Here is a 27,622-nt window from a genome sequence, read left to right as displayed (position 1 = left end):
AGTCCCTTCCCACCTACATCCGTGATTCCTCTGATACCTTATGTCACATCAACAATTTCCAGTTCCCTGGCCCCAACCGCCTCCTCTTCACCATGGATGTCCAATCCCTCTACACCTCCATCCCCCACCAGGATGGTCTGAGGGCCCTTAGCTTCTTCCTTGAACAGAGGCCCCAACAATCCCCATCCACCACTACTCTCCTCCGTCTGGCTGAACTTGTTCTCACACTGAACAATTTCTCCTTTAACTCCTCTCACTTCCTCCAAATCAAAGGTGTGGCTATGGGTACCCGCATGGGCCCCAGCTATGCCTGTCTCTTTATGGGGTATGTGGAACATTCCTTGTTCCAGTCCTACTCCGGCCCCCTCCCACAACTCTTTCTCCGGTACATCGATGATTACTTCGGTGCTGCTTCATGCTCTCGTCGGGACCCGGAAAAATTTATTAATTTTGCTTCCAATCTCCACCCCTCCATCATCTTCACATGGTCCATCTCTGACACTTCTCTTCCCTTCCTTGACCTCTCTGTCTCAATTTCTGATGATAGACTGTCCACCAATATCCATTACAAGCCTACCGACTCCCACAGCTACCTCGACTACAGCTCCTCACACCCCGCTTCTTGTAAAGACTCCATCCCATTCTCTCAGTTCCTTCGCCTCCGTCGCATCTGTTCTGATGACGCTACCTTCAAAAACAGCTCCTCTGACATGTCCTCCTTCTTCCTTAACCGAGGTTTTCCATCCACGGTCGTTGACAGGGCCCTCAACCGTGTCCGGCCCATATCCCGCGCATCCTCCCTCACGCCTTCTCCTCCTTCCCAGAAACATGATAGGGTCCCCCTTGTCCTCACTTATCACCCCACCAGCCTCCGCATTCAAAGGATCATCCTCCGCCATTTCCGCCAACTCCAGCATGATGCCACCACCAAACACATCTTCCCTTCACCCCCCCTGACGGCATTCCGTAGGGATCGTTCCCTCCGGGACACCCTGGTCCACTCCTCCATTACCCCCTACTCCTCAACCCCCACTTATGGCACCTCCCCATGCCCACGCAGAAGATGCAACACCTGCCCCTTCACTTCCTCTCTCCTCACCGCCCAAGGGCCCAAACACTCCTTTCAAGTGAAGCAGCATTTCACTTGCATTTCCCCTAACTTAGTCTACTGCATTCGTTGCTCCCAATGCGGTCTCCTCTACATTGGAGAGACCAAACGCAAACTGGGCGACCGTTTTGCGGAACACCTGCGGTTTGTCCGCAAGAAAGACCCAAACCTCCCTGTCGCTTGCCATTTTAACACTCCACCCTGTTCTCTTGCCCACATGTCTGTCCTTGGCTTGCTGCATTGTTCCAGTGAAGCCCAACGCAAACTGGAGGAACAGCACCTCATCTTCCGACTAGGCACTTTACAGCCTTCCGGGCTGAATATTGAATTCACCAACTTTAGATCTTAAACTCCCCCTCCCCCCATCCCCACCCCGTTTCTTCCCCCCCCTCTTTTTTTTCAATAATTTATATAGATTCTTCTTTCCCCACCTATTTCCATTATTTTTAAATCTAAACTAAAACCTTGTTAGTCTTTCCACCCCACCCCCACTAGAGCTGTACTTTGAATATCCTGTCTTCCATTCTTAATTAGCACTTTTCTCAGACAAATGTCACCACCTTCGACACCTCTTTGACCCTTTTGTCTGTGACATCTTTTGATTATCTGCTCATCTCCACAATCACCACACCCTCAATGTCTCTCTCTCTCTCCTCCCCCACCCCCACCCACCTTAAACCAATTTATATTTCTCCCTTCTTCTAACTATGCTTCAGTTCTGCCGAAGGGCCATGAAGGCTCGAAACGTTAACTGATTTCTTCTCCGCCAATGCTGCCAGACCTGCTGAGTTTTTCCAGGTAATTCTGTTTTTGTTTTGGATTTCCAGCATCCGCAGTAGCTTTTAGCTTTTTGTTTTTAGAAATTATTTAAATCCTGTTCCAATGATAACACTTAAAAGGTCTGAGGAAAGCTTATTTTTTTATTTCCATGGAACAGAGTGTGACAAGAATATAATAATGGAGGTTAATTTAGTAAACAAAAAGGCGGATTGAGGAGGAAGTTGATAGAATATGGCTCATACAGGAGGGAGGAATATCGTATTTAAAACCTGACGCTACAGCCTTGGGCAGATAGTTTATATGGGGTGAGAATGTGTAAGGGGTCATGTGAGGGTCATCTCCCAAATATATAATTGAGCTTTTAAAGCTGCAGTGGGATTTTTCTTACTTTTCCCTGGGCACGGTGACCTAGTACTTGGCTCACTGCAGTGGTGTGTAGAGGATTTTGAACTATGAAAGAAGAAAATTGTTTTGGCATGTAGGGAAGAGTAACTGTACAGGCGCAAGTGGTGGCTCAGTGAGAGAATTCTATCTTTAATTTCAGTTTATTCAGTCACTATTTCTTGATGTCTTTTTATGCCACATTTGTGGTAAGTCGCCAATCCCCCAGTTTCAAACCATTGCAGATTCTGGGCATCTGCCGTAGTTTGTAGTTTGAAGCAGAGGGCGTATGTATTGTCTTGCCTCGGCAGATGTCCCACCCACTGACCAGCAGTGCAGTAAACTTTGTCATGTGATTGCTGACGAATGCTGACAAGTGCAGTGGGCGGAAGAATAGACTAGGCTCAGAAATCCAGCAATGTAAGAAGTTTCCTCTTTTTAAAAAAAAAACTAAATTACAGGACCATGTAGAACATCAGGTCAGTTAACGCTGTATGCTTGTTTGTTGATAGCCTTGTGCTGTGTCGATTTCCTGTATGTCAGATGAAGGCATGGAGAAACGATCCTTTAACATGCCTGAGAATGACTATAAGTAAAATTTCTGCTAGGCCCTTAAAGCAAGACTCCACTGTTCCAGGAAATGATGCAGTCTTTCACTAAGCTCTAATAGTGTGTTTCTGATGTGTCTCAGTAACAGCATTACAAGTTCTGAGTTTAACTTTACCCTCATATCTATTTATCTCTCTCTCTCACTCCTTCCATTCTCTTCTTATTTTCCATTTACAAGCTTTTTAAAAACTGGTTCTTAACTGTTTGTTATTCTATCTTTTTTCATGCTGTGCACTCAGTCTGTCAGTGTTTTAGGCTCAAGTATTTTTGCTCTGCTTGCTGAGTGAATTGGTCTTCTTTCTGTCCCTTTATTGTGGATAAACTACCTTGTTCAGGAGGGCCAGAGCACTGCCCCTCCCCCACCACACTGAATCATAATTCTGGGCCTTGTTAAATGTCTACTGGGCCACCCCTGTGCCCCTGCCATTTTAAAACCATGCTTATTTTCTTGCCATTCTACATAAACTAACTGTGTATATGATGCAGAAACTTATGGAGGAGATTTTGGGGCTGCTGAAATGATTTGCTGAATGCCTGTGATTTCCAGCTGGCCATTTTGGCAGCATAAACTGCACTTACACAGATCACCATTTTAATCGGTAATATATAAATCTGATAGAAAGGAGGTCAAATGCCAAATTTTGTTCTCTTGGATGGGATCTCACTGTGCCCATAAATAGCAAACATAAAAGATAAATGTGAAACTTTGGTCCAGCAAGTGACTTTTTAAAGGGGAAGTGAGGTACTTTTGATTGCTACAGCAAAATTTCCTAAAATGGGTATGTATTTAGGTCTTCTAAGTTTTCTACAGATGGAAGGAGAGGATAAAAGAAGAGATTCACTTACACCAAAGGTCAATTGCTTGGACTCACAGAGCTATGTCCATCTATGGAGAGAACCTACATTCATGTAGCACCCCTCACATCCGCAGGATGTCCCAAAGCACTTTGCATCAGGTGAATTAGTTTGACGGTAGTTACTGTTGTTAAATGGGCAAACATAGCAGCCAATTTGCACACACAATGAACCAACAAGAAGATAAATAGCTAGTTAATTTGTTTTGATGGCAGTGACTGCGGGATATAAATGTTGACCAGGAGAATTCCTCTATTCTTTGAATAATGCTTTGGGATTTTTTTATGTCCATTGGGATGGGGGCTTGAGATAATGTCTTACCTGAGATAGAGTACATCTGAGAATGCAGCATTTCCTGTAAGCCTAGCTTTTGTGCTCCAAAGTCTGGAATAGTGCTTGAATCCAAAACCACAAACCAATCTAACAATAATTTGGAAGAGAATTGGCTTCATAGCCTGAGGTCCACCAGGGAGGCAAACGATGGAGTTGTGCCATCTGCTGCAATCTTGTGCATAACCTTTGTCACTGGGATAGAACTGCCAACAATTTAAGAAGATGGCCCACCATCATTTTCTCAAGGGAACTTAGGGATGGGCAGTATATGCTGTCCTTGCCAGCGATGCTCAATTACTGAGATAGGAAGCATTTAAAAAAATATTCTGTCATTTGAGCAGTGGGACTGGATGGACCAGATGTTGCAACACCAAGCTTATTCCTGCTATATGTCGGCACTACCTCAGAATGCCCATTGATCTGCGAAAGAGCACATCTCTGCACAACAGTGAAAGTTGTGAAGTTCTGCTTAATACCTCTTTCAAGATGCACCTGCAATATATTTAAGCCAGTTGAGAACCTTTTGCATATTTGAGCAAAAGGCCTCAAATTCCACAACCTGAACATTGATAAGCGATGCCCTAAATTGGAGCTGGACCTCTGACAAAAGGCTTTTCTGCAGACATTTATGGAGTTGCTCTGTATTACTCAGTGGATTTCTGATAAACACTTGTTCATCATTACAGAGCTGTAGCTGCTGGTCTCCTTCACTGCCACAAGTTGCAGCATGTCAGTCGTACACAGTATCAAAGATCTCCAGATGACAGCCGTACTCCAATAGCAGCTCTTTTATACGGAGATCCAATGGAAGCCTGGATCTCAGGGCTCTGCAGTTGCGGAAGGATGTGAGTTGGCCTTCTGGCTAGCAGGTTCCTGCTTCTGCACAGCCGCAACCACTTGTTGTTCCTCAATTGTGCACTTGGGATTCTGCTGTTGCTCTTCCTTCAAACTGACTATCTAAATTCCTGAGCTGAGTATATCATGCTGGTGTTTGGGAGTATACTATATGGTGGGAAGTGAAACAGAAGAATAACATTGATATTGAATGTTGGATCCTTGATGCCCCTTCCAGTATTACTTAACAACATTGTATGTAGCCTTGTTTTTGATTGGTGTTCCGAATACTGGTAGTAGCCTACACCAGGCCTGTTGGATTTATGCCTTTGACTAAGTTTAGGAGGAAGAAATAGGAAAAGGATAGTACTAATCCACCAACTTTAATTGTCTTTACTTTCTTTGACTTCAACAGCTGCCTAACAAGTGCTTAAAATTGTTTTTAAGCAAACAGGATGATAATGCTTCAAATTCTAAGGGGCACCTATAGTGTTCTTTTTTTGCAAAAATATACTTTCCTGTAATGCCACTTGAATGCCCATGATGCATTCCTATGTATGAGTAAGTGAAGATGCAGCTAGCTTTTGTTGGAAGAATTTTTCAGAGCACTCCTTTAGAGATGTGTGACCAAGTTTCCAGTTGTAATTTGCAAATAGGAAGTGTGTACTGCTGTAATATGGCCATGCTTGTTAAGCAATGAAAGAGCTGTACAGTTGCCTTGAGGGTTTTTCATGCTGCCTCAGTGAATGTTTTAACGGAGCAAAAGGAAACTCTTTGAGGCCTGTCCCATCGATTTGTATAGGACAGTTTTGAATAGTGTTATCTTGGCAGGTCGTTTGGTGTGCAGATGCCTTTGGCAGCTGCCTTCATGTTTGCTGTGATGCCCACAATCTTCTACCAGACACTCTGCATGTTGCTGTTGACTGCAACCATGTGATCATTGGAACATCTGTAACATGGCATGGAATTCACCAGAAAAAGTGTATGACTGGTGTGTGACCACCATCAAAAAATCTGTTAGTGTTTTCATCGTTTGTAATGTATGCCTCCAGTGTCTGTAACTTGAGAATCATTCTATTGGTCATCACCTATTCAAGGGTGAAAATGGGTTGAACAGTTGGCTCCTCAGTGATAGGAGATTGAAAAGTCATTCGAACCCTGCAATGCAACCTTTGTATCCCTCAGCAAAAAGTATTCAGTAATTCTGGAGAGGTAGGAACGTCACTGACAATACTTGGCACTTTCTGCTTAAAGCCTTTTCCTGCAAGAAGAGCAATATGCATTAAGTGAGCATTTGAATAACCTTATGGATAGTTTACCTGAAAGCATTGAGGGTGCAGATTTGTTTGAGAGCTGACTCAGTGCAATGTAATTGTCAGCTCTTTATTTAAACACTGATTATTTCTCATTTGCATCTATCTAGATCATCGATTGTCAAAGTTTTGGTTGAAGGCTCCTTCCTATCCCTTTCAAATCATTTAGGAATCACATCTGCCTCTTAAATTATAATAAGTATTACATGAAAGTTATGCATATAAAGCGTGTTTTAATAATGCTTATAAGAAAACAGATACTTAAAGGTATAGTGACCTCATGCCCCTCCCAGTACTCTTATGTGCGCTCCCCTCCTGGTAAGACAGCCCAACCCATTCTGCACTGAACCTGTGACTGCACTCAGCTCCTGGCTCACACCAAGCACTGCCCCCACTCCCTTCCGACCCATAAGACCAGCCCTGCTCAGTAAGCACAATATCATTATTTCATAGACCCCTGGAAAGTGTCTACAGATCCCAGTTTGAGAACTACTGATCTAGGTTATCCTTTTTTTGTACATTTTATCAATAATCTTCGTTCCTTCCCTTTTGCAATTTTAGTGGATTATTGGATCAATTCAGATTGAGTATGCTAAGCTTCTCCACCAATCACGATGGACTTTTTTCTTCTTATAGAGCATTTTTCCAGCTGCCATATTTTAAGAGTGATGTGTGCCCACAGTTGCTTGACCTTCTGATCATTTTTGCATTGAAGTCTGCATTGTATCCCAAGATCTCCAATAAATCTGGTCATTTGTATTGTCTCTGTTTTGTTGAACATGCACACCCCATGTCTGAACTGGTCAACAGTGTGCAATTTATGCTGGGTAGATGACAATGCAGCTGATGAGCAGCTTTTCGTTTAGCCTAATATGCCCAGTCTTAATGTGCTTTCCTGAATAATTCCTTAATAAAAGTGCGAATAAGTGAAAAACTCCATTTCCATACAGCTTGTGCTAAAGGAAATTTCATTTTTGAAGGAGTAAATTAGATTAATCTCTAAGGTAAAAGCAAAATACTGCAAATGCTGGAAATCTGAAACAAAAACAAAAATAGCTGGAAAAACTCAGCAGGTCTGACAGCATCTGCGGAGAGGAATACAGTTGACGTTTCGAGTCCGAATGACTCTTCATCAGAACTAAGATGAAGAATCATTCGGACTCGGAAACGTCAACTAGATTAACCTCTATTGGATGCTAAAATGTTCTAGCAGTTCAGTGATTATTTGAAATGCTACTTTTCAGAACATTATTAATTGCTGCTGATTGACTTGCCCAGATAATCTGTTACATCAGGGTGGTTACAGATTTAATCTGTCTTTGTACTGAGGTAGCCGACCTTGCCCAGAGTGCTAAAATTGACCTTTGAACCTAGGAGTTCTGGAAAATGGATGACACGTGAAATTGTACACCAATATGAAGTTGCATCTTCGAGGCAGAAGAAAGGTTAAGGGGAGAAGAAGCACCATTGTGATCATTTTTATATAATTACGATTGTAATTTTCTAAAGGCTGTGACGCATCCTGGGATTCAGTTGCAGAATTGACGATCTTTGGCACCATACCCAAATGGCCAATCTACATGAGAGTCTTCGGGTAGGGAATGGATGCTGATGAGGTGCCATTCAATTAAAATGGGCAAATGTGGTTTCCATATTCATTAATGGTGAAATAGAAACAGACAATTATGGACACATAGGCTTGCTTTCATTCCATGTGAACTAATGGAATTGAGAATCAGGGTTAAAATTGCCTACTGTACAGGACAGTAATTATCAATGTTAAAATGACTAGTGCAGAGATGAAATTGGAACTGTTTGGGTGGATCGAGTTGACATTAGATAGTTAATTGGGTGTGGCGAGGTGGTGATGGATGGTGGCTTATCAAAGCTTTGATAAAATTCCAATCTGTGTTTTTGGAGCCGGAGTTGGGGGGAAGCAGGAACGGGGAGGTAACGAAATTTTGAACTAGTCACAAGTGTTGAAATCATGTTTAAAACTTTGCCACATGCTCACTGGGAGTAAGAGTGAACCCATTCCAAAACTGTTCATTCTAGCACTTCATTAGGTGGTGTGTTCATCCCTTTTTAGGTGTGCAGATTATCCGGTGTCCGTTCTTTCCGATGTTAGGTGCCACTATGTATGATGTGTGGATCACCACTGGCTTTCTTTGAGGGGTGTAATGTACGAAAATGAACTTTAATCTGGTGTTGTGCAGCATCTATGTTACAAAGAGCTTATTACCTAAGTGCTGAAGTCAACATATTTCACAGGTCCTTTTTTGATACTTCGCCACGCCATTTTTGTTGGACTCATCATCTGTGTTCTTTGTGTTATCTGTTTTTTTTTCCCTCTCTCTCAAACGGCACAAGTGGTAATTCTGATTAATGTTAAACAACATGATTTGTATTTTACTAAATACTTGGGGTTGAGAATTTGGAATGTCAGAATGGAGAATTGACTGGTTTTGGCAGTATAAGGAAGAGTTTATACAGTATGAGGAAGAATTTATACTCCTAGACAATCCAGGGTACTTATGCTTGTTAACCACTGGTACTATTAGCCTTAGTAAATCTGTCAACCTGCCCCTGCCTCTAATTATCTGCTGGAACAATTTTTTTTTCTTGTGCTTTCATTTTTCCAAAGATTTTTTTGTAAACAGAGGAATCATTTGGTGCACCACACGCAGGTTATGCTAAATTCTGGCCCGGATTTTCACAGAGTCATGGGGACTCCGTGGATCTTCCAAAATGGCAGGTGAGACCTGAATCCAGAAGTCCTGCCCTGATTTTTGACAGATACCATTCTCACCAGTAAGGGGGCAGGGCATGATTCGCAGATGAGGGAAACCTGAACTGAGCAGTAGCAAGGACCTTAACTCGCAGTGTGGGAGCTATGATTTTTTTTTTAGAGGATACATGAATCCCCTGGAAGGGAGGAGAAGGTCTGTAGAACTGTCAAGTTGTGAAGTTATTTAAATCCCCAGCCCTTTAAAAATAGAAAAAATAGGCTACCTATGTCAGTGAGTGGTTAAAAAAATCTGGTATAACAATTACAATAGCTGTTTGTTGACACTACCCTAAGGGCTATCATTATGTCTTTATTAATGTTTTGCTGCTTTTCACAACCTATGATTATTGCAGCAGGGGGTCCTAAGTTCACAGTTTGATAGCTCAAAGAGGTTATTAAAGGATTTGTTGTTTTTGTGAGGTTATGGATACAAGTATGTTTGTTTTTATAAGTGTTGTACCTACCCCGAGGGAGTGCGTGGGGTAATTTATCATATTCGTCATAGCCAGTGTAGTCAGTAATTGAATACGATGGGTAATAGGACCATGCGGCATCCCATTCCCTGAGGAGGCAGTTTGAGGCTCAGGCCTTGCATAATCTGGCCAAAATCTTTGCCATCCTAGCAGTTAACTTACTGGGAACTAGATGATTTTATGCATCATGGCCTCTATTGCTGTTTGATCCTAATATTTTTGTACCTTAATTCCATCTTCATCAAGAAAATCTGCTATTGGCAGGAACTTAAAAGCTTAACTGACATCAAGATGGCCGAATTTAAAGGGGAAACACATTATGAACTATACAAGTTAAAAAAACAAATAATCAAATCTCTGTGAATATTCAAGTTTCCATGTAGATAGTAGTTTTTTCCATAACTGCAGGATTATACATTTCACCTGAGCCTCTGAGAATGATGACTGTATATTTTCCAAAAGACTGGTGAGATCCTGTTCACAGTATCCCATTATCAGGGAAATACTGTCTAAGTGGTTTCCCACCAACACTACTTTTAGCTGCACAATATTAGTATGCTGCAGTTTAAAGAGCAAATTATTCTCTCTCAAACTACTGATGTGGATTCCTATCTTAACACCCCCTTTATTGGTCATTAGTAAGTTGGGCACCTTAAAGCCTCCGTGAATATTCACGCTTGGCAAGATAACAACTTTTTTACTCTTTCAACTATATCTATAAATCAAGTCTAACAACTGGTTAATATCTTCTGTGTCTGATTACTGGGAACTTCAGCACAGTGGTTAAATGGGGTTGGGGGGGGTGGTGGTGGGGGCTGATTTCTTGGGGGCCTCACAAAAGAGATTAAGTACTTGAGGGGATTTAAAAGTTTTGAATAGGTTTTCATGAATGTCACTTTTTTAATATAATGAAAGTTGTAATATACAATTAGGAATTAGGAGCAGGAGTAGGCCACTCGGCCCCTCAAGCATGTTCTGCCATTCAATAAGATCATGGCTGATCTGATTTTAACCTCATATTCCTGCCTACCCCCGATAACCTTTCACCCCCTTGCTTATCAAGAATCTATCTACCTCTGCCTTAAAGATATTCAAGGATTATGCCTCAACCATCTTTTTGTGGAAGAGAATTCCAAAGTCTCAGAACCCTCCGAGAGAATTTTTTTTCCCTCATCTCTGTCCTAAATGGGCGACCCCTTTATTTTGAAACAGTGACCCCGAGTTCTAGGTTCACCCACAAGAGGAAACATCCTTTCCACATTGACCCTGTCAAGTCCCCTCAGAATCTTATATGTTTCAATCAAGTCGTCTCTTACTCTTCCAAACTCCAATGGATACATGCCTAGCCTGACCAGCCTTTCTTCATAAGATAACCACCCATTCCAGGTATTCATCTCGTAAACCTTCTCTGAACTGCTTCTAATGCATTTACATCTTTCCTTAAATAAGGAGACCAATATTGTACACGCTACTCCAGGTGTGGTTTCACCAATACCTTGTATAACTGAACCATAACCTTCCTAATTTTCTATTCAATTCCCTTCACAATAAATGATAACATTCTATTAGCTTTGCTAATTATGTGCTGCACCTGCATACTAATCTATTGAGATTCATGCACTAGGGTACCCAGATCCATCTGCATCTTTGAGCTCTGCAATCTCTCACTGTTTAGATAATATGTCTTTTTTTATTCGTCCTGCCAAAACGGACAGCCTAACATTTCTTACATTATACACCATTTGCCAGATGTTTTCCCACTCGCCTAACCTATCTATATCCTTTTGTAGCCTCCTTATGTTCTCTTCACAACTCACTTTCCTACCTACCTTTGTGTCATCAGCAAATTTAGCAACCATACAATTGGTCCCTCCATCCAAATCATTTATATAAATTGTAAAGAGTTGAGGTCCCAGCACTGATCCCTGTGGCACACCACTCATCACATCCTGCCAAGCAGAAAATAAGCCATTTATGCCTACTCTCTTTCCTGTTAGCTGGCCAATCTTTTATCCATGCCAGTACATTACCCCCTACACCATGAGCTTTCATTTTCCACAATAACTTTTGATGTGGCACCTTATAAAAAGCCTTCGAAAATCTAACTGCAGCACATCCACTAGTTCCCTTTTATCTACGGCACCTGTTACTTCTTCAAAGAACTCCAATAAATTGATTAAACATGACTTCCCTTTCGCAAAGCCATGTTGACTGTGCCTGATTACCTTGAATTTATCTAAGTGCCCTGTTATAATGTCTTTAATAATAGCTTTTAACATCTTCCCTATGACAGACATTAAGCTAACTGGCCTATAGTATTTCCTGCTTTCTGTCTCTCTCCCTTTTTGAATAAAGGAGTTACAGTAGCTATTTTCCAATCTAATGGAACCTTCCCCAAATCTAGTGATTTTGGCAAATTAAAACCAACACATCAACTATCTCACTAGCCACTTCTTTTAAGACCCCAGGATGAAATCCACCTGGACCCGAGAACTTGTCAGCCCGCAGTTCCAACAATTTGCTAAGTACCATTTCCCTGGTGATTGTAATTTTCCTGAGTTCCCCTCTCCCTTCCAATTCCTGATTTACAGCTATTTCTGGGATGTTACTTGTAGCCTCTATTGTGAAAACCAATGAAAAATACTGTTCAATTCATCTGCCACCTCCTTATTTTCCATTATTAATTCCCTAGACTTGCTTTCTATAGGACCAACACTCACTTTGTTAACTCTCTTTTCTTAAATACCTATAGAAATTCTTACTGTCTGTCTTTATATTTCTAGCTAGCTTTCTCTTGTACTCTTAAGTTTGCTCCTTTTTAACCTTGTGGTCATTCTTTGCTGTTTTTTAATATTCTGACCAATCTTCTGACCTGCCACCTATCTATGCACAATTATATGCTTTTTCTTTAAGTTTGATAGTATCTTATCTTTTTTAGTTAACCACGGATGGTGGATTCTCCCCTTGGAATTTTTTGTTCTTTGTTGGAATGTATCTATTCTGTGTATTCTGAAATATCTCTTAAATGTCTGCCACTGGATCTCTAATGACCTACCCCTTAACCTAAATTGCCATTTCACTTTGGCTAGCTCTGCTTTCATGCCCCCGTAATTGCCCTTATTTAAGTTAAAATACTAGTGTTAGATCCAGTCTTCTCTCCCTCAAACTGAATGTCTAATTCAATCATATTATGATCACTTAGTCTCAGGGAGATGAGTGCGCTCTTTTGTGCGCATGCGCAAAAGAGCGCACTCTCAATTTTGGGAAACCCCCCGCCTGCATAGGAAGCGCATAGTGCTTCTGTGCGGACGTCACGCTGGGCTGGCCCAACAGGGGGAAATTTCAGTCCTATGTGTGTATCTGTATCCCAGAAAAAAGCCACTCCCTCAGGCAAGAAGGGAAGGTAAAATTGGCAAGAAGTAAATATTTGCAATTAGTGATGCTGCTACCTGTTCAGTAGCCTGAGGAAAACAGCAGTTCTATAGGCAGCACAGTATTGCCAGTGAAGCCAGTGTCATTGATGGCAGTGTAATGTTTAAGGGCCATAAGTGCATGTGTTTTCATGCCATGAAGCTTTGATTTTTTTTATCTGCACTAAGAAACATCAGTTCAGCACACTTCTGTGGCAAATTGGTTCATTTTCCCCACTTACTGCCTTGGGGTTGGCTATTTTACTTTTCACATGCCAGTCAATTTACTTGATTTGGGACTTATAAAGTTATATAAACTTAGGTCCTTGTCTGTGTTTCTTTGTTCATTTTAAATCCAAAGCATTATCATGTAGCCATTCCCTTAACAGTTAAGGCTTTACAGCATTAATGATGCGTCCACCAGCTGTATGTATACTTGTGCAACTCTATGTAAACTTGTTTATGAATATTTGTAATCAACCATAGCCCATATTGGTTTAGTGTGATATTTATTAATCTGAATGAGGCATTCTGAGTGATCTAAAAGTGATTGAGAAATGGGATAGGAATACTCTTCAAACTGTAATGCCACTTTGGTTGAGAAAGAAGGCACTGGTGGTTTGGACTGCCATTAAAGTTGCAACTGGTTTTAGCAGGCATTCCCCAACCCTTTCACCAAATGCCATGGCTGGGAATTGAACACGCACTCGGTCAAATGAAACAAATAAGTTTGAACAATGAGAGAATTTGTAGTTTCCTCATAACTTCAGTGAGAGGAGAATATCAGCCAAAATTTCTCCTCCCCTTTTCCATATAGTAGGTTCCAATCTTTTTGCTTACAATTCTAATTTGACAAACATTTGTTTCCTCCAAATTATAATTGTTAACAGTGTCATCTGAAGTGCTTTAATTCAAGGGATGTAAGAGTATAAGCAAGGGAGTGAAATTTCCGGCTTGATAACAGGTGGGAAATCTAATATTGGTGTGAGAGGGAAGGTGATACTAAAAAAAAACATCAAAGCAGCAGTGGGAAAGATGGGACTAAAAACACTGGAGGATTTGAGATTAGGATTAGCATATTAATTATTTCCTCTTTATTCACAGTTTTCCACAAATTCAACATCTATTCTTGAGTTGTATCGTTCACATGGAGAAAATCTGGAGCATAAGAGCGAGGTAATAACATTTCTGCGTAATGCTTAAATAGTATTACAATACTTCAGTATAATGCATGAATATTTTCCTAAGATACTAATCAAATTTTTTTTTCATTAGCAAGTGGTATTGATGCAGAGAAAAAAAAGAGTAAAATTGAAATTTCGTTTAGTTCTAGAGGAACAACATTCCCAACTACCCTAGTATTTTCCAATCCTGCCCCAGCCCAAGTTTATACTGCCCTTCCATTTAGTCCTCGTTATTGTAATGAAGCTTAATGCTGCTGTTGTATTGTAACATCCAGCCTCACTTTGCTATAAGTAGAAGGATTTGTTATGATTTTCTGTCTATGGTGACTGACCGGTCATCTGTATACATTTCATTTTCCCTCTTCCTTACTCCCTCTCCCAGGGTCTGGTTCCATGGGCATCATGTAGACACCTAACCTCGTTCTTAAGAGCCTAGGCAGCAAGCACTTCAACAATGACGTACCTCAGTCCAGACCTGGTGTATGAACAAGGCACTTTCTAACTTTCATGAGCTCCTGCTGCTTGGGGCACTGAAGCTAATTGTGATGGACTAATTGCTGTCCTGGCTGAGATGATTTAAGGCACAGAATGGGGTTGGAGTTTTTCTTTCCTTTACTGGATTGTGTCTTTACATTGGTAGACACCTCATGGTTTGACTTTTAACCAAATGTCACGGAGTCCTTTCCATATGGTTAAAGCAGGCATGTCTTGGATAATACAACTGTAGGCCATGATGTGATAACATGATAAAACAATAATTCCAACTGTGTCAAATACCATTCAATATCTCAACGAAGCATCTATTCTTCATTTTTGAGTCTAAAGAGTGAATATTGGAAGGGCATCACAATTGAGCCTAATTATGCTCTTATTCAGTATAATTGGGTGCAGGAGCATTGGTTCCTTTTTCTTCTTTCCCCATCCTGCCACTTCTTCAGCTTGGGGAAAGTTTGGGGGTGGGGTGTTGATGGTGAGGCCAGTTGTGTTGCACTTACTGCCAGTCCAGTTGAGATTAACTGATCAGGAATCAAACTGGGAAATGTTTTCATTGTTTCTTTTAGTAGGAATGTTCATACAAGCCCTGATTGATAGCGCTTGTTGCTAGATGAGTTATGGGGGTGTGATGATTTGAGCAGTGTCTGAGTGAGCTGGTGTAATTGGTAGTACAGCATTTGAAGATGCATTCATTGACCTTGACCACTTATGTGAGACCATTGAAATTTGTGTGGCATCGCATCCAGGTCTTTCAGAGCTTGACTTCTGACATTGACCTCCAATGATTAGCTGCTCCCACTACTTTTTGACTCCATGTGTCTGGAGAGCCTCCTTCATTCCAGTGGAAACAGGAAACCTCTCCTCTTCCACCAATGCGTCCAGTTCATCATCTGAAAATCTTGGAACCTGTTGTCTGCGATGTTGTGCCATTTTTCAGTGTTTCCAAGGTTGGATTCACTCCCTGTATAACTGAGTTTCTTTCAGCTCTGGGCCCTTGCAGACAGATTTGGGGCTTACAGGCTGGAGGCTTTAGATATTAGAATCCCTCCTCTTTCCAACAGCCTTCTCTTAGACATATTTTCCTCTTTGAATGCAAATTATCATTGTCACTAGGTTTTTTTTAAATTTAAATCTTCTAACAATAAAACTCTTTCATAATACCCACTTTACTAGTAAACTTTAGTGGTTAAAAAATAAACATTGTTTCTGAGCTTCACTTGGTTAGGTGTAATATTTCACCTTTTTTGAATGGTCTAATTAAAATGCAAATTGCTCCCTTTATACTTCACCTTCTATTTCCCTATGTTTATCTAATTACCATTTCAAACCTACTTCTCTTCTATACATCAAAACCTCTAGACCAGCTGGCTTTAATCCAATTAAGCGCACGCGCACACACACACACGCACACACACACACACACACACACACACACGCATGCGCGCGCGCGCACGCACACACACACCACTAAACTCTATTTTAAAATCATTTCCAATAACATTATCAATATTATTGTATCTTCTTGACATTTAACCCCTCTGACTATTTGTCAAAGTTTTACAAGACAGATGAGCAGAACATTTTCCAAGGTATGTTTACTAGATTGAAATGTTGAGCATAATTAGGGCAAAGGTGCATTGGAACATTGTTCCTGGTTGAACAAATATATCAGTATTTGTCAGTATTTTCACAATTTTATGCAAGTGACAGAAAAATATATTAGCATCATAAAACCCATTATTGTATGATTGGATAAAGCAGTATTTTGTAAATTTATCCATTGGGATGGCATGGATCTTGATTTCTGCAGGCGATTTAGCCTGTATACTGACTTCACTAGAGATGCAAGTGGGACAGATCCAGTTCTAGTGCCTGCTTTATCTTCTCCCCATACACTTCCCTTCACCTTTTACAGGACATTGCAAAGTAGTGATATTTGATAGTATGTGTACAAACTTTGCCTATTTAACCCGTGATGAAATAGAACTTTTATCTCCTCATTTTGCAAATTTAAAAAGTTGAACTTAAAAATTGAGCTCATAACAGTGTACGTTAATTGAAGGATTCTAACCCTGATGGATCTTACAGTAAGATTGAAGAACGCACCAGTGAATGTGTCTCTGTGCTTGCAATTTTTAATTTTCTTTTTCTTCTCTTGACGATGGGTTTGTACAAGCATAGGAGCACTAGATCTCCTTTAATAACTTGCCCAAATAGCAAATAATTACATGTAAATCTTGACTGAGTGTGTGGAGGCTATTTAAGTATTACTAAAAGACATTACAGATGAACTTGATCCTGACCTCAACTAGTAACCACAGACCAGTAAGTCAAGCAAGATACCTACAATGTAATTAGGTGACAGCAAATCTGGTTATGTTTCTCCCCTTATTTCACCCCTCAATAATCCAAGAAATTTATACCAACTTTAGGGTGTCTGCTAAACTCAGCTAATTTGATGCAACCTGGTTACAATTTGTAGCTTTCAATAGAATGTTTTCAGTTCACACTTCTAAATGGCGTGTGTTTTTGTGGTATAACCATCTCTTTTTTTAAACTTACAAAATGTTTTAATATGTTTCTTTTGGGTGCCTTGGAACAACTTACTGCTTAGCTCCTGCTAGCTCACTGCATATTTCTGAAAGCAGGGAAGCTAGTACTGACCGTACCCTGCAACGTTCCTGTAGATGCTTACAGTCTGCCCACAGCTTCACTTCCTTTGCCTCCCACTGAGAGGATTTTGCAAATCCTGAGCAATTAAGTATGTCTGCATTTCACAGGAGGTATAAAGTAATGAAGACTAGGCAAAGGCCAAAGTTACCCTAAAATTTAATATCCTTTAATTCTGCTGAAAGTTTTCCATATGTGTTCATGCTTTTGCATGTTTGAACTGCTTGTTTTGCAAAAACTCAAAGGCACAGTCTTTTTTTTGAAAGTGTGGAATTTTGTATCCTTTCAGCTAACAGTTAAAACTATTGTTGCTTCCTTTATATTACAGGGTTGGCTATGATGGCAAGCATGCCATTAGCAGTAACCATGTAATATTAACAATCTGACCCACTTTCTGTTGGAGGTATCAAAACCCTACTGGGTTGGGGTTTCACCCCCTATTTCGAATCATGCTATTGAGCCTGCTACGTTCGACCTCACTGCAACTCAGTCCATTGAGGGGTTGACCCCTCAATCCACTTATACAGGGTAGTAGAGGATCTGTTGCTTCCTCAATTGCGAGCGTCTCTGCCAGAGTGGCAAAATCACAGCTGTGACTTGGTACTAATTTTGCGGTAGCATTAATGTTTCATTTTTAGCTTTGGAGCAATTTGTGTAGAGAGCGGAGACACTCAGTAGCCAAGTTCAACTGGTGGCAAAAAACTTGGGACTAACTGGAATCACATAGCAGCTGCTCAGTGGTGTAGAAGGGCCACGTATGTAATTGGTCTCAAATATTGAATCTGGCTGAGATGTGGCATCTAGTTGAGATGCTTCTGTATATAATACTCAACTAATGCTGCTTTTATGTTGCTTTCTATTCTGGCGCAATGGATGAATACATGTGGCAGGTGGCAACTCCCTGTGTCAATTTGCTGGATCCGCTGGAACTGGCTACCTGAAGGGAATTGGTAATGCTACTATAGCACAAAACTAACATAATGGCAGCTTTACAGAAGTTTAGCTATATATGGTGTGTTTACAGACCATTAAAAATCAATCCCCATTTTAATCAGTGACCTCTGTGCAATACTTGCACCTATTGACTTTTTTTTATAAATCAACAACTGTTAAGATTGGTGGGGGCTTGTCAGGACTCACCCTTTCTTTCCCATGCCTTGGTTGATCATAACATGGTTTTTTGCAATTTATAAGAATGATGGTATTAATTCAACGTCTGCACTGAGCCATTTACGTGCTGATTGCAAAGAGCTCAGTCTAACAGGCTTTCTTGAATTTATACAGTAGAAGAGGTTACTTGTTGGCCAAAATAAGATTCAGTGATAAAAGGCAAAAAATTGGAGAATTCACTGTTTATGAATCCTTCATTGTTGTTTGTGGCTGAGGCAGATTTTTCTTCACGGTGGACTTGAAATTTCAGTGGGGCTGAGGCCGATGTAAACTGCAATTTCTGGTGACAGTCTCTTTTAATTGTAATCCGAATTTTCCAAAAGTCGATGCTGTTGCACCTGAGGTTCCTTCCAATTGAAATTCTCTTTCTCTGATCAGTTCCACAGTGTAACAGAGATAGGGCTCTGAACTTGAGAACAGGGGAGAGAGATGGTGTTACTTGTTCATTTCCAGACTCCTCCTAGACTGTCCAAAAGCAACCAGGGTGTTATAACTGAAGACATTTCAAAATGGTTATTCTGGTCACATGACCTCTCTCCCCATTAATCAGTTGGGTTTTCCACGGCAGATAATTGATTAGCTCATGTCTGGACAGACCTTGGCTATTGTGTTATGGCCGAGGTGATTAGTTTCTTTAATGTCCCAGCCATCACTTCTGAATGGATCATTCTTCCCTGTGATGAGCTAGGAACAACACCTTCTGTATAGACGTTGTCCCGGTAGACTTTCTGTCTCTGTCTGAAAGATAGTGTTACAGAAATGAAAATTGAGAGAGCCAGTTACAAGTTTCAATTCATCTTTGAAGTAATTCTTGACATCAGCAGGTGTAAAATTCCATAGGAGGTTTGCCTTGGCACGTCCAAATTGTAATTCACGTTGGAAACTTACAGAAACTGACCAACTTGTAACACCACATGTGTCAGGTGACTTGTGGCAGCCATGTTAAGTCAACGTCTTTGCTTTAAAAAGTCGGTTTTAAAGAAGTTCAATATATATTTGACCAGCTAATGAAATTACAGATTAATATTACACATGCATATGTCATAACATCATAACATTAAAAAAATCAGCAGATGTTAGGAAGGGTTAATAAAAAGCTTGGTTGAAGAGATGGTTTTTAAGGAAGGTCCTAACAAAGGAGAAGGGGGTGGAGAGACAGAGGGTTTACAGAAGGAATTTCAGATCATGGGTTCTAGGTGGCTGAAGCCAACGGGAGAGGTGAGGGTAGAGGGTTGGGGAGGTGGCATTTGCACAAGATGCCAGTCAGAGAGACAGAACTTTTGACATAGGGAAGAAGGGTGTTTTAGAGGAATTTAATCGAGAGGATGAGAATTTTAAATATACAGTGTTATCTAGCCAGGAGCCAGTGTTAGCAAGGACATGGGTGATGGGGCTTAGTGTCGGATAGGATATGGAGAGCAGTGTTTTGGAAGAGCAGGCATTACATAGGGTGGATGAGATGCTAGTCAGGAAAGCTTTGGAATGCTGGTATGTTGGTAGCCAATGCATGGATTAGGGTTTCACCAGCAAATAGTTTGAGTTAGGGTCAGAAATGGAATATGCTAGGGAGGTGGGAGGAGTTAGTCTTTGTGGTGGAGAAGATATTAGTTCCTTTACAATTAAAGTTAATAATTTTGAATCCTTTTTAGTATTTTATTGTCCATAATGCAATACAAATATACTTGACAATTTGGGTTGTACAAGTTTATTTCTTCCTTTAGCTACTCCAGCAACAGCTACATATATTCTTCATTGTAGTGTGTTGAGAACTTATATTGACATTGAGATTTTTATAAAGAACTCTTAAAAATAAATCAAATCTTATTTAAAATCTCTGTTGCAAATTTTAAAAGCTTTTGCAAACAATCATCAATGGAAATGAGACAAATGTGTTTCTTGAAGAACAGTGGTTGGCAGAAATTGATTCTTTTAATTGGTAATGTTTAGGACAGAATTTTCTGCCTGGCGGGTGGGCCCGACCCAATCTCCGGCGGGCGGGAGCCGATCCCCGTCGGAGAAGCGGGCCGCACCGCCATTTTACGTGGGTGGGCCAATTAAGGCCCGCCCAGCGTGACGTCCGGCGGGAAGCGCTATGTGCTCCCTGTGCGGGTGGGGATTCCCCAAAAGCGAGAGTGCGCTTTTTCGCGCCTGCACACGAAAGAGCGCACATCTCCCTGAGGCTAAGTGCTGCCTCAAGGAAATGCTTCCACTTTGAAAAAGATTAAAAATAGAGAAAAAAAAATTCGCATGAGATTTGACATGGTCATAATTTACATTGTAACTTTATTAAACTTTTAAAAACCCTGCATGAAACCTCATCCCGCTGGCGGATGAGGTTTCATGTTTTTTCTATTTGCCGGCCGGGGCTCCTGGTCTGCTCACCAACCTTAAGGTTGGACGGGCAGGTCCTTTAATTGTTTAAATGATCCAGTCAATGGCTTCAATTGGCCATTGACAGGTTGGCGGGCCTACAGCTGATTTTGCTGCGTCCCCGTCTTCTTGAAAATTTAAATGGGGCGGGATGACGTCGGGGGTTCCACCCAGCGTCATCCCGTGTTATTTTACGCATCGGTGAGCGGGCCCCGTTCCCTGCTCGCTGACGGCAAAATTCTGCCCTTAGAAACTGACCTGTTGATAGAGGCGATTCATATTACTCAAACCTCTGAGCTGACAAAATTTTGGAACAAATTTGTTTTTGTACACATTATCGACTCCATTACAGACTGCTGACTTAGGTTTGAATTGGACAGAACAAGATTTTTCAGGTTTAACTGTCCCAGGAAGCTGAACTGAAGTTGGTTCCTTTATTCTGGTCTGTAATTTTTTTCAACCTGAACCGCCTGCCATGCCATGGTATTGGATCTCAGCCAGGATCAGCTTTTGATGTGGCACCTCAAGTGCAGGAGTGGAAAATTTCACACGTCTAAGTTTCAAATTTTCTGTGTCGCAGAACCTGTAGGAATCGCCTGTGTTTGAGGAACCTGTGGAGTAATTTGAAATGTTAATAAAGCAGTCTTGAAATTTGTGCAAGAATTAATGGAAGAAATGGTGTTCTGTAACCATCTAGTAATGGGGAGACTATTTTTCAAGAGCTAATTGGACTGAATGTTTTGAAATTGAACTTTTGAACCAAAATGTAATCCACCCTGGAAAATGGCTAATGCTGCACCATGTTCTGTAATGATACACTGTTTGGGGAATAGTGCAGTTGTATATTTGGTAAATGGGGAACAGTGCAGCTGTATACAGTAAGTGTTAAAAGGACGGACTAACATAAATAAGAGTCTTGGAAAAAGTAGAACGTGCTGAAAATCAATTGTCTTTTAGCTTCCAAATCTTATTAGCCCACATTTGTTCCATGACCTAAGCCATAAGGACACCACACTTGGACTAATGACTGAGAAATAATCACTTGTGCAAGGTGTTAGAAGAACTGAATCCATGTTGCGAGTCAGAACTTAAGAGATATGACAAGTGCAACACATGTAGAAGTAAAACCCATTTTGTTACAGAAATTGAAAAATATAGCCATTTGTTAAATGCCTAGTAACCATTGTGCAATTGTTCAGTGCTTCCAAATGGGCTTCCAGCTGTCACACACGATTGGAAATTTTCCTAAAATTTGATTATAAAACAGTTGTCTCCTAATGGTACTGTTTTTAAAATTATAATCAAATTGTGAGGTAGCTGAGACCTTTCAACCATGAAGTTTAAAGTTCACACGTTTAGGGCAGAATTTTCTCCCCTTTGGTGGGGGATGTTGAAGAGCGGATGCGTGGAAGCGCAACTCCGATCGGCGCCCCCAATTGGGGGTGCGCCGCCATTTTATGTGGGTGGGCCAATTAATGCCTGCCCAGCGTGACGTCCACACGGAAGCGCTGTGCGCTCCCTGTGCCGGTGGGGGGGGATTCTTAAACCTGAGAGTACGCTCTTTCACGCATGCACACGAAAGAGCTCACTCATCTCCTGCTGCCTTGGAGATCGGCTATACATTAAAAAAAATTAAAAATAGAAAAAAAATTCCTTGACATGTCCCCTCATGTGACACTGTCACATGAGTTGGGACATGTCCATAACTTTTAAAAACACTTTAATTAAATTTTAAAAAACCTACATGAAACCTCATCCCGTCCCTGGACGAGGTTTCATCTTTTTTCTAATTCCCGCCAGGGCTCCTGGCCTGCCCGCCAACATTAAGGTTGGACGGGCAGGTCCATTAATTACTTTAATGACTCTGTCAATGGCCTCAATTGGCCATTGACAGGTCGGCGGGCACACAGCTGATTTTGCTGAGCCCCCGCCTACCTGAAAATTTAAATGGGGCGCGGTGATGTCGGGAGTTCCGCCCGATGCCATCTGCGTCATTTTACGCGTTGGTAAGCGGGCCCCGCCCCCCCTCGCTCACCGACGGGAAAACCCTGGCCTTCATTTCCTCTTGCAATTGATCAGAATTACATCCTATTCATTTGTTAACACTACAATGTTATAACTGCAAATAGCGAGTTATGTTGTTGGGTATATTACAACTTTTGGAAGGAATTATTGTATTAAATTAGATGTAAGTACTATACGAATTTGCTGGGATTGTTCAAAGGATTTGGGTGTGGTTACAGAGGTTCACTGGTTTCGTCCTCTGTGCTTTGCATTGGAAAATTACTAGCTATGAAGAGTTGGTGATATCTTTTCCATTTCTGAAGATACTGGGTCATGGGTCCATGTGTGCCAGCTTGGAGAAAGAATCCTGCGTTGACTTCGCACCTGTAATGGCTCTGGGATGTCCTCAAGCCCTTTACAGTCAATGAAGTACGTTTGAAGTGTGTCATTGTTGTAGGAAACGTGGCAACCAATTTTCACATAACAGAGTGGGTCATAAAAACAGCAGTGAGATAAATGAAATAAAAACAGAAAATTCTGGAAAATCTCAGGAGGCCTGACAGCATCTGTGGAGATGACAGCATCTCTTTACAAATGCTGTCAGACCTGCTGAGTTTTTCCAGCATTTTCTGTTATTATTTCAGATTTCCAGCATCCACAGTATTTTGCTTTTATAATGAGATAAATGATGTTTTAGAGATGTTGCTAGAGAGGTAAATATTCTCCTGCACACAACTTTCCAGCTGTTCTTTGAGTAGTGCCATGGGATCTGAGGGGGCAGTTGGAGTCTTGGTTTAATGTCTCATCCAAAGGATGACATGTAGCACTCCCTTAATGCTGCACAGAGGTGCTGTGGTAATTATGGTTTTATGTAATATGTAGTTTACCTTTAAGAAGGATGTTATAAAGGAAGATCACATGATCTTATGTAACCAATGGAGAAGTAGCGTGGGCTACCTTGGTAGTCAGTAGCCTGAGGTGGTAAGGAAAAGTATGGAGACAGGGTTTGAGTTGAAAGCACACAAGTGTAGCTGCTGAGTACCTTTGTAAATAAACAGAATGTGTTCCACCTAAGGACTGTCTGCTGGTCAACTCTGTCTATTGTACCAACCTGGCCATCCCAAAACAAGCGTGCAGCCCAGATCCATAAGTTCCAACAAACTGGTGACCAGGATCCAACAGGTGGCTACCTAGGTAATGGCCTAATGTCTCTGAACTGGAGCTTGAATGCACAATCTTTTGACTGAGGCAAGAAATCTACCTTTGAGCCAAAGCTGTCCTTCATACAAGCAACAAAGACGAGTGTTGACAGCCCATTCAATCATGGGGGATTTCAAAGCCAGATGTTTTGCTGTGTTCGCGCACAGGGATCACTGGAAAGCAATTGAACCCAGAAACCCTGGCAGCTTTAGCCTCTCCTCCTGGCCTAAGGGAGCACAGACCAGTTGTAAGTGTTCCTGATACCACTCTAGCTGAGAACAATTAAATCAGCACAGGCCAGGGATTAGATTTTGGTATAACTTAATGTCATAATGGGCTGTGAAGTTACTGAATCATTGGGTGTGCTAAGTATTAAAAATAAAGATGAGGATAAGGGCGACCATCAAGATCTCTAGTATTCCAACTTTCCCTTCCTAGCACCCAAATGCATTTTGAACACCTATTTTTAATTCCATTACCTTGATTGGTAGATCATTCCAAGCATTTATGAAGTTTTGTTGTAGGTTCACCTTATCCCATATCTTTAATATCTTTACATGTCACATCTACTTGCATACAAGTGTTCCTTTTATTCTCTTTTTTCTGCCAAAGTGGAGGGAAAAAAAATTATGATCTGCCTATAAAATTCTGGCTTGGTCACCCCATCTTCACAAGCATGGGGAATTTAGAGCTTTTTAAAAAAAAAATCCACTCCAATGAATTTGAAGTAGGTGTTCAAAATTGTACACTTTGCTCTCCAATGTAGTCTGACCTAACACTTTGTAAAACTTCAGCATAACCTCTGTACACTATTTCCTTATGTGGCCAGGGCGCATAATTTTCTTGTATCCCAACATTCAGTTTACTTTTTTAAGTGCTTTCCACATAGTCTCAAAATGGACAGTGACCAGTCCCCTGTTCCTTCTAAGGAGCTCTTAAATGTTAATTCTCTCCCCTTCATTGCTAGCTAGGCTGCTCAATTTTCACCTGATATACAATACCTTGCATTTCTCTGTATAAAATTTAATTTGCCATTTGTCTTCCCAATTACAAAACTTAGCAAAATTTAATTCAAATTGTTAATGACATCTCCTGTCCTCACTGCTCAATCTAGTTTTAGTGCTACATGCAGATGTAACAAACTTGCATTTGGTTTCTGCCTCTGTTTCTCATCTACATACAACAAATGCTGTTGTGCCTGGTGAGGTGGGGCAAGCACTGATCCTTGCAGCACTCCACTTGGCAACTTGCACCTCCAGTCTGACTTTGTATCTCTTGTGCATACACTCTTTCTTGCCTAATCTTTATTCAGGCCCATATTCTACTCTGGATTTCCGTACTTTTTTAGTTTTATTATAAGTCTTTCATGTGGGAACTAATCAAAGACCTTCTGAAAGTCCACATAAATTACATCATAGGGAGTTCCATTAACATCTGCAACTTCATAAAAGAAGTCAAGCAGAACCTTCCTCTTCTAAATCCATGTTGGCTGTTTCTTGTTAAGCTAGAAATTTATAATTAAAATATATCAGTCCCCTCACCTACTGTTCACTATGGGTTACATTTACCTATTCATGTTTGGCTTTTGGGCCTGTAGCTACCTCGTTCAGATTTGTTCCCCTTTTTAATAAAAGGTATTATGCTGGCTTGCTTCCAGTGTGTGGAGATTTCCTATGACTCTATCTGTAGCAGGATACCCACAAATTTCCTCCTCATTAGTCCCTTTCAGCCCCCTAGGGAAAATGGCATAGGGCCCAGGGAATTTGTTAGTATTCATAAGTGAATCTTCAATCATGTTTTGTCGGTTGTAATGTACTAAAAAATCAATTTGTAAAACAGAACTGATAGTGTTGGTGTTTTTTTTCAATTTCTTTCCCTATTTCTTTTGTTTTAAATTTGCTCCTTCACCCTCAGACCTATTCCCACTGAAAGAAAAGATGTACAATGTTGCAGGGATTAGTGGTAGGCCAGAAAATCGGGAAAATTTTAGAAACCAAAGGATGACTTAAAAAAGAGGAAAAATTACAATCTGAGAGAAAGCTAGCAAGAAATACAAAAACAGACAATAAAACTTCTACAAGTATATAAAAAGGAAAAGAGTAGTTAAAGTATGTTTGTCCCTTAGAGGGAAATTTAATAATGGGAAATGAGGAAATGGCAGAAGACTTTGAACAAGTATTTTGTATCTGTCTTCACAGCAGAAGACACAAAAATCACCTTAAGCCTTGTAGAAAAGCAGAATCCAAAAGGAAGGGAGGGCTTAAAACAATCCCAATCGTTAGAGAAAAAGCACTGGAAAAACAAATGGGACTAAGGCTCACAAGTCCCTTGGACCTGATGACCTGCATCCTAGGGTCCTAAAAGAAGTGGCTGCAGAGGTAGTGGATGCATTGGTTGTAATATTCCAAAATTCCCTAGATCCTGAGATGGTCACAGCAGATTGGAACACCTCTACTCAATAAAGGAGGGAGGCAGAAAGCAGGAAACTGTAGGCCAGTTAGTCTAACATCTGTCATTGGGAAATGCTAGAATCCATTCTAATGAAGGTAGTAGCAGGACAGTTAGGAAATCATAATATAGTCAGGCAGAGCCAATATGGTTTTATGAAAGGAAAATTGTGGCAACAAATTTTGAGAATGTTCTTTTGAGGATGGAATGAGGCAGGTGGCTAAAGGATTTCCACTAGATGCAGTGTGTTTGGATTTCCAAAAGGCATTTGGTAAGGTGCCACATAGACAGTTACTTCACAAGTAAGAGCTCATGGTGTTGGAGGTAATATATCAGCATGGTTAGAGGATTGGTTAACCAGCAGGAAACAGACAGGATAAATGGGCTATTTTCAGATTGGCAAACTGTAACTAGTGAAGTGCTGCAGGGATCAGTGCTTAGGCCCCAGCTATTTATAATCTATATTAATGACTTGGATGAAGGGATAGACTGTATTGCAGCCAACATTGCTGCTTATACAACTATGGATAGGAAAGTAAGTTGTGAGGAGGATACAAAGAGTCTGCAAAGGGTTATAGTTGGGCAAAAAATTGGCAGGTGGGAAAATGTGAGGTTGTCCACTTTGGCAGGAAGAGTAGTAAAGTAGAATATTATTTAAATGGAGAGAGACTGTAGAATTCTGCAATACAGAATGATATGGGTGTCCTTGTATATGAATCACAAATGGTTAGCATGCAGGTACAGTAATTAGGAAGGCAAATGGAATGTTGGCCTTTATTGCAAGGGGGATGGAGTATACAAGTAAGGAAGTCTTTCTACAACTGCACAGGGCATTGGTGAGATTGCACCTTGGTTACAGTATACAGTTTTGGTCTCCCTATTTGGATATACTTACATGGGAAGCATTTTAGAGAAGGTTCGCTAGGCTGATTCCTGGGATGAAGAGGTTGTCTTATGAGAAAAGGTTGAGCAGGTTGGGTCTATTCTCATTGGAGTTTAGAAGAATGAGAAATGATCTTGTTGAAACATAATAGATTCTGAGGGCGTTTGACAGTGTAGATGACTCCTCCACTGTTGCAAATTGTCAGGTTACTTATCCAACATCCAGTACTGGATGAATAGAAATTTCCTCATTTAACAATTGAGAAGACTGAAGCCATCGTTGTTGGTCCCCACTCCAAACTGCGTTCCTTAGTG

General features: G+C 40.9%; 1 protein-coding gene across 9 annotated transcripts in view; it reads left to right on the top strand.

Moving 5' to 3' along the window:
• The window catches only part of LOC144683748 (Krueppel-like factor 12), a 190,252-nt gene that overhangs the window by 10,870 nt on the left and 151,760 nt on the right, over positions 1 to 27,622 (top strand). For 2 of the 9 annotated variants that reach the window (XM_078547097.1, XM_078547102.1), the window contains exons 1-2: positions 2,607 to 2,689; positions 13,989 to 14,060. Coding sequence is in view for 4 of the 9 variants with exons in the window: in XM_078547092.1 (XP_078403218.1) it covers positions 3,757 to 3,834; positions 13,989 to 14,060 (150 nt within the window). In the remaining 5 variants the exon portion in view is untranslated. Of the gene's footprint in view, positions 1 to 2,606; positions 2,749 to 3,699; positions 3,835 to 8,857; positions 8,969 to 13,988; positions 14,061 to 27,622 lie in introns of those variants that run through there. The other 7 variants (XM_078547101.1, XM_078547096.1, XM_078547095.1 and 4 more) reach the window with 5 other exon arrangements.

Source organism: Cetorhinus maximus, chromosome 8, assembly GCF_964194155.1.
Source record: "Cetorhinus maximus chromosome 8, sCetMax3.hap1.1, whole genome shotgun sequence".
Taxonomy (NCBI): Eukaryota; Metazoa; Chordata; class Chondrichthyes; order Lamniformes; family Cetorhinidae; genus Cetorhinus; species Cetorhinus maximus.
The sequence above is the reverse complement of the archived record's forward strand: the minus strand, read 5'-3'. Positions and strand labels throughout refer to the sequence as shown.